The 13,936-nt window shown below is 54.8% G+C and overlaps 1 protein-coding gene across 3 annotated transcripts in view; it reads left to right on the top strand.

Annotated features, from left to right (window-relative positions):
* PSTPIP1 (proline-serine-threonine phosphatase interacting protein 1) overlaps positions 1–13,936 on the top strand; it is a 46,753-nt gene that overhangs the window by 14,182 nt on the left and 18,635 nt on the right. Inside the window, exons 2-3 of one of the 3 annotated variants that reach the window (XM_049611898.1) lie at positions 5,926–6,026; positions 6,375–6,449. In XM_049611898.1, coding sequence (XP_049467855.1) covers positions 5,926–6,026; positions 6,375–6,449 — 176 coding nt within the window. Of the gene's footprint in view, positions 1–5,925; positions 6,027–6,374; positions 6,450–13,936 lie in introns of those variants that run through there. The other 2 variants (XM_049611901.1, XM_049611899.1) reach the window with 2 other exon arrangements.

Genomic DNA, 13,936 nt, shown 5'->3' with positions numbered 1-13,936 from the left:
TCTCTGCCCCTCCCCAGCTTACGCTCTGTCTCTCTCTGTCTCTCAAAAATAAGTAAACATTCAAAAAAAAACATTTTTTTTTAATGGTTGGAGCACCTGGGTGGCTCAGTTGATTGAGCATATGTCTTTGGCTCAGGTCATGATATCGTGGTTCCTGAATCTGAGCCCTGCATTGGGCTCTCTGCTGTCAGCCTATCAGGGCAGAACCCCCTTCAGATCTTCTGTGCCCCTCTCTCTGCCCCTCCCCCACTTGCGCTCTTCCAAAAATAAATATTTCTTTTTATTTAAAAAAATTTTTTTTAATGTTTATTTATTATTGAGAGACAGAGCACAAGCAGAGGAGGAGCAGAGAGAGAGGGAGACATAGAACCTGAAGCAGGCTCCAGGCTCCGAGCTGTCAGCAAAGAGCCTGACGTGGGGCTTGAACTCACGAATTGTGAGATCATGACCTGAGCTGAAGTCGGTCGCTTAACCGACTGAACCACCCAGGTGCCCCAAATATTTCTTTTTTAAAAAAGGATAAAAATCAAGAATGAAGAGCCCATCAACCCAAGAGCATGACAGACATTAGAAACATTTTCAACAAGAATGGTTAACATTTTGCAAAATGTTTTTTGAGCCCAGTAAGGTGCAAGCTGGCAACTTAACTTTTCTTTCTTCCACCTTCTAAAGCCACTGTTAGCTTTCCCTTCCCCATGCCTGGGCATGTGTTAGAGCTTTTCTAGTCCTTTTCTAGTCTCAGTATAACTCACTCCAGCTCTATCTCATGTCACAAGTTCACTGTCTTGCTCAGTTGAACACTCCACATTGGGAGCCTACGATGGGGAAGAACGGGGTTCGTTTCTTCATTTGCTGTGTTCTACCCATACCCACTGCTGGCTACTTCTGGTGTCTCCGCAGCTGTGGTGAGGTGTGGGCTCAGTGACTCTAAAGGGGTGAAAGGTGGTAGCTGGCAATGGCCCAGCAGGTGGCAGATTCCCGCAGGCCAGCTCTTGCTCTCCTGGGTACTTCGGCTGGTTCCTCGGTGTCCCCATTCCCCCACCGAGTCTCCCCCTGTTCTGCTGCCTGCACCTGTCCACTTCTGACTCCTCTTAGTTGCACCCAGCAGTCCCCTCCACACAGCCCTTTGCGGTGGCTCCTTCCTCCCTGTCAGCAAGGTCTCATGGGCAGAAAGTCACAAGATGGCTCTTCCCAGCTACCTTCCACACCCTCCACCTGGTCCCCAGAAAAATATCAGTGCTAATTCCTGGACAGGCCAACCCTCTCACCCTGCTGTCTGTTGGGGGTGGCACCAGGCTGGCAGGCAGGGACAGGGCAGGGCCTGGGGAGCTACAACTTGCGGAGCAGCTGCTGAGCTTGGGGAACTGCAGAGAGGCAAGAGATTGAGAGGGTAAGAGCCAAGATCTTGCCCTGGGAGAGCTGGGTTCAAATCCGGGCTGTGTCCTGCAGGCTCTGGGCAAGTTAGGTGAACTCCCTGGGTTCCATTTTCCTCACCTGTAAAATGTGGGTAATAATCCTTAGCCTCATACCCTACTTAGGGCATGCTCTGATCTCTGTTCACCATTCTCACCTTTGCATATTATTTCATTGGCTTCTCAGATCAACCATAAGTGGTGGGATCTGTTGGGCCCATTTTACTGGACCAGAGGTGTGAACTGACAGCTAGTCTGCTGATGTCTGTACAGTCTCTCAGACCAGGCCCGGGCACCTTCCCTGACTGTGTAGGTCTGCCTGATGGGGCTGTGCCCTAGAGGGGAGAGGTTGGTCTCTTCCCACTTCCTTCATGAGGAAACCAAGTCCCACAAAGGGGAAATGGCATGCTCAGGCCCTGGTCTCTGTGGCCTAGCCCCTGCAACCACCAAGAGTGCTATGGGTAGGGGCACCTGGGTGGCTTAATCGGTTAAGCGTCTGACTTAGGCTCATGTCATGATCTCACGGTTCGTGAGTTCGAGCCCCGCATTGGGCTCTCTGCTCTCAGTAGAGCCAGCTTCAGATCCTTTGCCCCACCTCTCTCTGCCCCTCACCCACTCTCTTTCTCTCTCTCTCAAAAATAAATAAAACATTCAAAAAAGAAAAAGGCGATGTGGGTAGGAAAAGGGTGAAGTCATGGTGGGTACAAAGGCTGTTTTTCTATCCACCCAAGTGGGAGCATGGCAGAGCTCAGGCCTGGACAATGACTGTCACCTAGACCCACCTAGAGAAGGAAGCAGATGGGCTGTCCCCAGGTAGAACGGAGCACCCAGGCCTTCCCCACACTGCCTTGAGGCTGAGGCACAGATATGATTCCACTTGCTCAGAGCTTTCCTGAGCATTCCTTTTAGAGCCTTGGGAGACATCTTTCAACCCTGATCTGGCTCCTCTGTGGGGAAAGGGAGGCCCAGAGTAGCCACACAAGTGTGATGGCAAGTCCCCATATCTGGCTTGTGCAGGCCTCCCAAAGGAGGGGACCCTTCTCACCACCGGCTGTCATACCCCAGAGTGGCTTGCTGTAGGTGCCACTTGGTGGGGATGGGGCATGGCTTCTGGCCGCTTGCTGGTTCTTAGTGTGCACATCTGCAGAGCCCGCGTGGCCCTTCTCCAGGGAAGAGTTTCTCTGACCTAGCCTGGGCACAGACCTGGTCTCTGTGAATCCATGGTAACTGAATGATAGCCCAAAATACAGCTTTGATTTAAGCTGGAAAGAATTTCAGTAATCATTTTCCAAAGTTATTTTTTAAAACTAGTTTTTGATGTTTCAACATGAAAAACAGTGCTGGACTATCTATTGAATGACTGGTGTAGGTATGTGGGCTTGGGGACAGGCCGACCTAGATTCGTATTCCAGATTCTGACCTTTACCATTTGGGTGATCTTGGGTATTCACCTCTCCCCTTGAGGCATCTTCCTTACCGTCCTAACCACCCTGGGTGTGTGGCGTTTTCAATGAGAAAACCCCTGTGATGTTCACAGTGCACTGTGTGGCCGGTAGACTTCACCACGATCAAGGCCATGGGTGGGTTTCAGGCAACAGAGGCTGTGAGTAGATGGAAGGAGGTGAATGGCCCTGCCTGGTGGCTTCTGCATTGTGGAAATGTCAGCCGGCACAGGAGGGGGGCTGACATGGAGCCCTTGGTACTCACAGGGTGGAACTGGGTGGGTGCTGGGAAGGAAGGCCAGGGTGGGCCCTGGCAGGGGTGACTGTGTGGCTGGGCCCGGGCCTGTGAACTTGCAGAACTGATTGATTATCTAACTGAATGATTGGTTCATTCGTTTCCTCAACAGCAGCCTGAGCAGGACTCTGCCCAGCTCTGAATAATGAGTCAGAACCCACTCCCCGGAGGAGGTGGTGGAGTAGGGGCTAAGGAGGAGGATGCAGGCTGGGGGAAGGGGAGCGGTGCTGAGAAGGAGCAGCCCTGGGGGAACCAAGCACTTCCTCGGAACAATCTAGTCACTTGCGACAGTGGCTCACTTGGCCACAGCCACTGCTAGCACCACTGTGGCTCTGAGCAAAGGCTAGACAAGATTCTTGAGCCTACAGCGCTCTGGGGACTTGAGCTCCTGGGGACCCAGCCTGAAGGGCCTTGCTACCTTCTGCATCCTACAGAATGGCCAGTGTAGGTTTGGTTTTGCTTCTTTCCACTCTGGGAGTCTCAGTAAGGACGGAGGGGCTTCCCTGGAGAGTTGGGGTCGGGCGGGGGCCTAGGAGGGAAGAACAGAGCAACCTGCTGTGGTGGGGTGTGGGGTGTGGGGTGGGGCTGGCAGAGTCTGCCAGCTCTGCCCTCTCTCCCAGAGGCTTCATGGAGAGTGACAGGGCCCCTGCAAGTCCACGTTCTTGTCCTGCCTCTGCCTGTGTTTCCTGAGGTAGGTCCTTCCCTTCTCTGGCCCTCAGTTTCCCTGGGACTGGGGGGCACTGGACAAGATGCTTCCCAGTTTGGTGGTCTGTGGAATTCAGTCCTGAATGGTGGTGTCCAGCTCAGAGTGCCTCCCTCGTGGGGAGAAGGAAGGAGGCTGAGGCTCCAGATTCCTTTTCCTCCCCAGCTGTTATAGCCTTCTGCCAGGGGCGTTTGGAGGGAGAGCAGAGGCTGAGAGGTGGGAAACCAGGGTCTGCTGACCAGTTAGTGGGCAAGTGGCCACTCGCAAAAACCACAGAAATGAAAGCCTGGCTCAACCACACCGGCCTGGGGGCTGATGCCTGATCCAGGACAGGCTGGCAGGGGTTAGTTAGGGGGACAACTTCCTTCCCCTGGGGCCCCAAATAGCCAGCCAGAGCCCAGGCACACTGCTTGAGATCCAGTCAGCAGCTGAGTCTGGGCCTCAGGGATTTCTAGGGATGCTTATGGAGGAGGGAATAAGTTTGGGGTCGTAGGTGAGCTATAGGCCTGGAGATTCCACGATTCTGAGTTTGCTGAGGGTGGCTGGGCCTGGCACAGGGCCTGTTGGGACAATTTGTGGAATTTCTGCCTTTTCTACCATGTCTATTCTACTTAGACCTGGAAGAACAGCACCTTCTCTCCCAGAACCTGGCTCAAATGCCTCTTCCTGGGGGAAGCTCTCCTTGATTTAGACTCCTCTCCTGACTTTCTCTACATGCCCATACACAGCATTTGAGGAAAGACATGGGGCAGGGAAAGGTGCACCATCAGCTCTTGACTCTAAGATGGGCTAGACTTACCTCCCCCAAGGTGTGGCCTTGGGAAAGCCCCACTGATTTGCTGAGGTCTGACATGGGGCTATGATGTGTGCACTCAGGAGAGCAGGGACCCTTTCTCCAGTCTCTGAGGCTTTTGGGGGTCCATGGGGATGGAAAAGAAGACAGACTGGGTGCTGAATCTCAGGGATTGCCTCAATTTACAGTTGCCTGGCCAAGCATCCTGGGGGGTGGTCCTTCCCCAAGACTGGATGTGGGGGCCAGGCTCAGGTAAGAAACACACACAGAAGCCCCTGCTCTCAGCGTAATGTTTCACTACTTTCTCTTAGGATCAATCTCCCTCCTCTGCCAATCAGCCATGTGTGCAGCCTGGCCCCAAGACCCACTCCCTAGACCGACTCTTATAGTTCTTGACTATGAGGACTAAGTCCAGCACCAGCAGCTCAGAATGCATTCCAGGGGTGAGAAAGGAGAATCAGATTGGTCAGGAGCCCTGGGACAGGCTGAGAAAGTGCCAGGCAGCAGAGGGGCAGTCGTATCCAGGAGAACTCTCCCAAATGCCCCTCTCCCCACTGTCCTGTTTCAGGGCTGGCCCTAAGGTGCTAAGCATGTGTCAGGTGTCCTGGGTGTGTTAGGATGTGCCTGCATCCTGATGCAAGTCACTCTCGATGCCCACCTTGCCAGGTGGGTACAAGACGGTTACGGGAGCTCACACAGAGCCTGGCATGGCATCTGGCACACAGTTGTTGATGGAGACATGATTGGTGCAGTTTTTCGCAGAGGCTGTGCGGTGCAGAGGTGGTGAGCATAGACTCCAGCCTGACAGCCTGGGTCCAACGCCAGGCCTACCACTGCCAAGCTGTGTCACTATGGGCACCGTACCCATCCGCGCCTCAGTGTTCTCACTTGGACAACCAAGATAATAGGGTTATTGGGAATGTGACGGAAACGAGCCCTGCTGGGCACCCTACGGGGCTGTCATTACCAGGCCTTGGAGCCGGCCCTCCCCGCGGCCATCTTGTGTGAAGCTGATGTGTCCCAGACTGTGAGCGCCATGGTGCGTAGGGCTCACACACCTGGCACCCCCACAGACAGGGGCCCCGTGGTGCGAAACCACATCCTGAAGCCCAAGAGCTCGTCTTTGAATGGGAGAATGGAGGCAGACAGGCAGGGCAGGCCCCAGACGCTGGACACAGACTTTTCCTGGATGTCAGTGGAGTCCTTGCCAGGACCTCGAGCTCAGTGCCCCTCCCAACCCACACAGCGGCACTCACGCGTCCCTCTGTCTCGTGTTCCAGTGCAGGGACTTCACGGCCCACACAGGCTATGAGGTGCTGCTGCAGCGGCTGCTCGACGGCAGGAAGATGTGCAAGGACGTGGAGGAGCTGCTGAGGCAGAGGTGAGCCAGCCACTGGGCGAGGGCCGGCAGGGCGTGGGCTGTCCTCCTGGCTCTGTGGGAACAGACAGCCCGGCCACCCTGCTGTTCGAAGTGTGACTCTCCTGGTTTTCCCAGCCAGGGCCTCCCCTCACGAGCAAATGATCTGCTGTCCCCTCAGATGTGCGGGTATTTGGCCCAACATGTATTTGGAAGGAGGGCTGGGAGCCAAACTTTGACAAGGAGGGGCCTGCAGGCTCAGCCTGCCCCAAGAGGCTGAGTGAGTGGACCCTCAGCTTCCACCACTTAGATATCTAAGGGAGCCGCAGCCAGCAGAAGTAAAGGGACAGTGACCACACTTTGTTCTTGCAGGGCCCAAGCAGAGGAGAGGTATGGGAAGGAGCTGGTGCAGATCGCCCGGAAGGCAGGCGGCCAGACAGAGATCAAGTAAGAGGCCCCGTGCCCTGGGCTCTCTGCTCCTTGTCCAGGCACTTCTGGGCCCTTGGATGGGGTTTAGGACTTCCTGGCTTGGGGTGGACCTGGGAGGACCTGGAAGGGTCTGGATGGCTCCAAGTCGGAGATGCCTGGAGGACAAGTCTCTTGGCTTACAGGGCATTCTGGGTGAGGTCAGGTTCTGTGTAGGGGAGAACACCCTGCTGTCTCAGTGCCGAGAAGACTCTGGGCAGGGGGCAGAGACTGTCCTCAGGGGTTTGTAGCACAGCCAGCGGCACCTGGACAGCCTCCACCCAAGTCCGGAGAGCCCTGAGGGCCAGGTGATGGGCCCTCCACTGGTTGCTCAAGCCCCACCGTGGCCTTGGCTTAGCCTGGGCTTCAAGGGGACAGGTGTGGCCAGAGACAGTGGCGGGAGGGGATACATCTGGGTTCCAGAGGCATCTCATCATCCAACAGCTGTGGGATCTCAGGCTGGCCACTGACACTCTCTGTGCCTCCATTTCCTCAACAGTGAGCAGAATAACAATACAACCTTCATCAAAGGATTAATAGAGTCCAGGGGCTTGGCTCAGGCCCGGCCCAAAGGGGAGACAATAGGAGTAGTTCTGCTGTGAAGCAGGGGTCTTCTCCAGCCCCGAGGCCTGGGTCCCAGTGTGCAGACTGGGGGATAGGGAGGCAGTAGAGAGAGCAGGATGATTTGAGAGCCCCTGAAGGACTTTCTAACAGTAAGTCTTGTGACTGCTTCTAACAGTAAGTCTTGTGGCTGCCTTGTGAAGGTGTGGAGTCTCCCCCTGGGTGAGCACCTCCTACCCAGGAGCCCCACCTATGGGGTCTGCAGCTGCCATAGCAACCTCTTGGAGGTCAAGCCTATGAGTATCTGGCTCTGCACAAGGGGAGTGACCCGAAAGGCTGTCAGCTCCAAAACTTGGAACGAACCCAGGTTCCCTCATTTTGAGCCTTGAACATACAACACTTTCTGGGTCTTCTAAAGATATGTGGGACCATGGCTGGTTTCTGCTTCCAAACTGGAGCCAGAGAAAACACAGGAAGAGCTGGAGGAAGGTTTAAAAATGGTGTGAGCCAGGGGAGATTAATCCTCAATGCCCAAAGGTTTGTGCATTGGACCAGAAAGCACGAACACAGCCCTAGAAGTAAGAATGCATGAGGTCTAGTCCCCACCTGGCCTTTGTGAGCTATGTGACAGTGGGCAAGTTGAGTTTGGTTCTCATTTGCCCACTCTAGTGGGCTGTTTACCGATAAACAGGGCAGGGCTGGGGTTAGATGCAGGCTGGGTGCAGAGGAGGGCTCAGGGCATGGTAAGGAATGAATGAAAGTCTGATGTAACCCTTCTTTGTCTTCCCTGGGGAAGGGGAGCTGAGGGAGTACGACCCAGGAGGCATCCCTTTCTGCTTCCTGGCCACCCAAGCCAGATGGGAAAGGTCACCTCTTCTGGGGGTTGGATAGAGAGGGTGTTCCGGGCAGGGCCATGACAGGAGACCAGGCTGTAGGGCACACTCATACTCAGAAGCCTGTGAGTCACTGGGGACTTAAACAGAGAAGGAGAAGCCACTGAAAAAGAGAACAAAATGGAAGGGGAGCCAGGTGGACTGCGGGAAATGCAGGAGGTACACAGTATCTTGCTCCATTGTAGGATTAAGAAGTGGCCAGGGTAATGCTCTAGGTGGTCCTGATCCCTTGCATGGCTGTAAGAGGCCAAGTGGGGCTAGGTCTGCCCTGCTCCATATACTGTGTGGCAGTGGGGTGGTCACTACACCTCGCTGACTCCTGGGCTGGGCTGTGAAAGGGGAGTCGCCCCCAGGAGCTGCTCTGGAGTCACGATGTCAAGCAGAAAGTACCAGGCCATGGCAATGCTCAATAAACAGTGGGGTTCTTTATGGTCTTACCGGCCCCTGTGTAGGTCAGATAAGTTGGGCTCACCCTATTTAGTTTAGGGCTGAGAAGCCTGACTTGGTGGTCTAGACCATTTCCTTTGAGGCCCAGCCCCTCCCTGGCCCAGAAAGCTAGAAGTCAGTATCACTGGAGGGTCAGCCTTCATCTAAGGTGGGAGCATCAGTGGTAGAGCCCCAGCCCAGAGCAAGGGGTAGAGTCAAGGTCTGCCTTGCTGCCCACCAAGGAGGAGCTGGAGCCTAGGCCAGAAACACCAGGCTCCATGGGTCAGTCTGCCCAGCAGCAGGAAAGGCAGAAATAAAACCCACATCCCTGTGCACATGCTCCCAGAGCAGGCGGGGGTGGTGGGGGAGAGCCAGCAGGGCCCCAAGCTCACCATTAGGCTCGGATGGTCAGAACAGGGTGGACTGGGGAGGGCACCTCCTGGGAGAGACGGAGACAGAGGGGAGATGTCAGAGACCTTGCTAAAGGTGGACAAGGTCAGGACACATTCAGAGCCAGTGAGTGACAGGGCAGGAGCTGAACCCATCTCAGTTCACCTGCTGCCTCCCTCAGAGTCATGCCCTATGCAGGTCCCAGCTCAGCTGACTGCACATACTAGGTGCTCAATAAGTGTTGCTATTGAGCCATGTGGCATGTACTAGGATTAGTGAGACTCTTCAGTCATTCCTTTCTTTAACTGGGGGCCAAGCATCCATCATCCATCCATTTATTCAGCAAGCATTTATGGAGCACCTACTATGTGTCATGCCCTATGCTGAGTTAGGAGGATTCAAGAATTTAAAAATAATGTAAAATAAATGGTCCTACCACCTTGAAGCCAGACTCGAACACACTGAGTGAAACCTTCCCAATCCTTTGCATTAGAGCCTCCCTTTAGGGCCTTCTCATGCCCTACCTCCTCTAGGAGGTCCTCCCAGACACTCAGCTTTGTGTGACTGTTAGAGTCTTGGATTAGACCAGGTCATCCTGTCCCCTACCAACCTGGAGGGCTCTTTGTGGGGAGAGTGAAGGGTGGCCATGACAACATGGGTCACCTCCTTGTTTTCATGGAGACTTGTGGGGGCTGTGTTTGAGGTTTGCACCTGGGAATGGCCGGCTATTCAGCATGGGGCTGGCGGCTCATCCTCTAGGGCCCATCCCCTGGTAGGGTGGAGCTCCCAGCCTCCCCACGGCCAACCCCCCTGGGTCCCGTGAGATGCTCATTCTTAGCTCTATGGAGGGCAAGTAGAGGGCTGGGGGGTGCACAGACTGGGCAGGAGCAAGTGGGGAGAACAAAAGCTGGAGGGTTAAGTGACCCCAGAGGAAGCCCAGTGAGAGCAAAGACAGCAGAGTGGGCCAGCCTCCCTGACCTCTGCTGCCAGAAGATGCAGCATTTCTGCATTATCCTCTGACCTCAGCCTGGCCAGAAACCTCTCTCAGGCCTGGAGACTCAGCCATATACATTAAAGGGAGGTTCCCCCCATCGTTAAATAATTTCTAACATTCACCTCCTTCACACACGGACTCAGCAAACACCTCCTGGGCAGGGGCAATGGAGAACACACATATGAGACCCAGTCCCCAAACTAAGGGATCCCCACAAGCCCTCTCAATGCATTTTAAAGACCTCGTTCAATGAGTGAAGGGCTTATCCATTGATATCCATTATCCAAGCTTATCCAAGCTTAAACTCCATGTCCTTCTCTGCAGAAAGTTCGCTTGGACTCTCCCTTCCAGCCTCCAGGCCTTTGCTCTGCTGGTTGCTCTCATTTCTCCCCTGTCCAGTCCTCATCTTGCCTCGGGTGGGGTGCTGGGGTGCCACGTGCTCCCAGCAGCTGCAGAGGGCAGGCATTCTGGAAATGGAAAGAAATCAAGGCTGAAAGGGCTGCGGCCAACTTCCTGTGAGCCCCTAGGCAGCTACTGCAGGCCAGGATAGCTCCTCAAAGGCCGTGAATTTGAGTCCCCGCCTCACTGTTTGGCCACTGCCTAAAATGCTGTGCTTTTCCTGTCAGAAGCGGTTTTGTTTTTTGGTTTTTTTTCATGATCTCTTTTCTGAGCTCAGAAAATGAAGACATGCTGTTGGTGTTAGAGGGAGAGAGGCAGGCCCTGTTCCCATCAGGGGTCCTCTGACACCAGCTCAGTGAGGCCCAGCCTCCAGCACAGAGGTGAGAAGAGTCTGCTCCTGTAAGCTGGGAGGCAGGAGCCTCCTGGCCAGTAGGTGGGCAGGGGTAGTTGTGTCTAGGCAGGGGCATGAGGTGGTGGGGAGGATATGGAAGGACATGTTTACACTGGCAATTTAGACCGTGTTTGAGCATGGCATTTCAGGCTCTGTGTCCTGACAGCCAAGTCAAAAAAGGACAACGGGATGAGTCACACATGAGGACATTGGTGGCAGATAACACAGGATAGAGGCCTGCATGGGGCCCCGCCCTTACCGTGCGAGAGAGACACAATAGAAGAGAAACTCTAGGAGGTCCTAGTGGCAAGAGGGAGGCAAGCTACAAGATGCCATCTTTTCTGGGTCTCATGGAGCAGAGGAAAACTTCAAATGCTCCCCAAGTCCTTCACAAGATCAGAAATGAAGGCTGTTCTCCAAGGGAGAATTGTGGCTAACCCACAGTGGGCTGCCTCTGGTCCCAAGAACAGTGAAGTATCCCCTCCCCCATAGAACAGAGGCTACCTTCTTGAAAGTCTGGGGCCAAGAAAGAGAGGTGGTGTCCTGGGCCCTGTGTGAGTGGAGCTGTAGTGGCCGGAAAATCCCCAGCACCAGGAATGCGTGGGGCTGGGCGGGAAGGACCACAGCCCAGAGGTGAGCAGGTAGGGAACATGGAGGGCTCATGGCCTGCAACCCTACCCCACTGTCCCAGGTAGAATGAGGGTGGCCTCATCCGTGCAGCCCCAAGGGGCAGCAAGCTGGCAGACAAACAGGAGCCCAAGACGAGAATGGACTCTGTCACCATCAGGACTGTGCTGGGTGGGAACGGAGAATGTCCACGTGGCAGTGCTATGGACTCAGGGGCTCCCAGAATCCATTCTGGGGGGCAGGGAGGGGTGTAGGGAGAAGGACCAGATGTCCCAGGAGGTTGTGACTCCTTACCGTCACCCCAGGGCCATGGGCCAAGGAGGGTGGGTCAGGGTAGGTTTGGGATTGAGAAAGGACTTGGTATTTATCAAATATTGAATTTGTTGCCCTGGACTACAAGCCTGGGGACAAGGTGGGGAGGAGAACCAGCCCTTGCCCCTGTTTAGTGGGCTCACAGGTCAGTGCAGGGACAGATACTCAATGCATCACCCCAAGGTGACAACAGGGACAAATGCCCAGAAGAGACAGAAGAAGAAGACCTGCAAAGATGTTGCACATAAGGAATCAGCACGTGCAAATGCCCTGAGGCAAGAATGAACATGGCGAATAGAAGGAACTGGTGGGTGGCCAGGTGACCAGGTAGCCCAGAAAACAGGTCTAATAGGTGAAACTGGAGGCATGGAGCTGATGAGGCAGGGGCCAGCGTGGTGGCAGTGAGGTGGATGGATAAGAGATTTAGGAGGTGAGAAGGAAGATAGTGCAGGGGGAGGGAGAAGGTAGAGACAAGGATGACTCCTGGTCTCTGGTGTGTACAGCCAGGTAGAGGGCGATGCCTTTGCTGAGAGGGGAACCTTGCTGAGAACAGAGTTTTGTGGGGAGCTGAGTCCAGTTTTGGACACTGCACTTGAGGTGTCTGTGAGCTGTGAGATCTAAAAAGAGGTGAAGACCAGGCTGTGGGTGTTCAGGCCCTGAGTTCTGGCAGGAGATGTGGTCGTGAAGTAGTTGGGGCCTGAAGGTGGTGTGGGTGAGGGCTGGTGGTGGGGGAGGGGCCCCACTGAGTCTGGAGAGGCTCTCACCGTGAATAGAGAGACTGAGGCAGGACATGAGTGTGTGGGTAAGCAGAGGGGTTGGAGGTGTAGCCGCCGGCAAGGCATCAATTCAGTCAGAGAAGAGTCTTGACCCTTCATCCCCAGGGCAGGTGGGGTCACCCTGGCAGTCACCCCTCCTTCCTCTGGTGAGAAGCAGAGGGCTGGCCTTGCCATCTTACCTGTTGTGTGGCCGTGGATCACTTTCTTCACCTCGCTGATGCTTGTTTTTCTCACCTGTAAAATGCGGATAAGGATGAGACCCTCCCTGGCAGAGCTGTGAGGATTAAATAATTTAGGCCAGCCATTCTCACATTTGAATGTATATCATCAGCACCCGGAGGCTTGTGAAAACAGGGTGCTGGGCTCCACCCCGGAGTTTCTGCTTCACGAGGACTAAGGTGGAGCCCAAGTATCCGTATTTCCAACCCGCTTCCAGATGATGGTCATGTGGCTGGTCTTCAGACCACCCTTTGAGACCCACTTAGTTTAGGGCAAGGGGCCTGGCATTGACCAGACAGACCCCACACAGTTCTCTTGTAGGCCTGGATCCCCGTGACTTCTACCAGGTTGCTGATCCTCATTGGCCTCAGTTTCCCTAACTGTCCAATGAGAGGAGGGAGCCCCCTGGAAAGCCTGCCTTGCAAAGACTGCGGGACCCTGGCAGTAGGGCCAGAGTTCAGGGCTGTCGCGGGCGGGCATCATGAGGCCATATGGCCACCAGGGGGCGTGCGTGCCACTTGGCAGAGAGGCAGGGAGGGGAGCACAGGGCTGGCTGGGTAGAGAGCGGCGGAGGATGTGGCCAGAGCCTGGGTGACTCGCTGCTGCCTCTGTGTGACCACAGCAAGCCTGGCCACACTCTGGCCCCAGTTTCTCGTTCTGCCTCGACTGACCGAGCCTCTAGGTGCAGAAGGAGCTACAGCTTACTTTGCATCCTTGGTTAAGGGACAGAGTTAACTCAGGCGGAGATATTTACCCCTGAGAGAGCAGACAAGTACCGCCTTAAGTCCAGTCTGCAATGCCTGCATACCGTCTCTCTGCGCACTTGGAGACTTGGCACCCATGGGCCCAGGCCCACACACCTGCTGGTGAAAACAGGCTGCCCCTCCTGCTTTGGGGTTTGGGGAGGTGAGAAGGGAGCCCAGCCTATGGCGCTACCTCAAGAGAACCCCTACCTGAAAGCAAAACTGGGGAGGTTCCTGATAAGTGGGGAAACTGGTAAGCTCTTATGTGGGGTAGTTTAGAGGCCAGCTCAGGTCAAGTTCAGGACAGGGGTGTGCAAATGTGGGCTCAGGGGAGGGTTGCACAACAGCAACTGGGTCCCGACAAGGTACTTTATACATATTAATTCATTTATTCCTCACAAACATCATGTTTGTGCTATTATCCTCATTTTACAAAAGGGGAAACTGAGACACAGAGAGAGTAAGTAACTCGCCCGAGGTCCCACAGAGTGAGTAGCCTGGACTGAACTGAGGCTGTCTGGCTCCAGGGTCTGCTTCTAATGCATGTGGGAGCACAGAGCAGGGAGCCCCTGCCGAGGCCCTGCTGCTTTCTGAGGCTGGGATTTCGAGTCTCCTTCTTTCTCTACCAGGATGGGGAACTCACCCCACTGAGAGGCCCTTATCCCTGAGATCCAATGACCTGCAGAGAGGCATTCTCCCCTGCCAGTCCTGTTTCTGACCCAAGGAAAGGTTTGCCTC

The sequence above is a fragment of the Panthera uncia genome (genome assembly GCF_023721935.1).
Source record: "Panthera uncia isolate 11264 chromosome B3 unlocalized genomic scaffold, Puncia_PCG_1.0 HiC_scaffold_1, whole genome shotgun sequence".
NCBI lineage: Eukaryota > Metazoa > Chordata > Mammalia > Carnivora > Felidae > Panthera > Panthera uncia.
The sequence above is the reverse complement of the archived record's forward strand: the minus strand, read 5'-3'. Positions and strand labels throughout refer to the sequence as shown.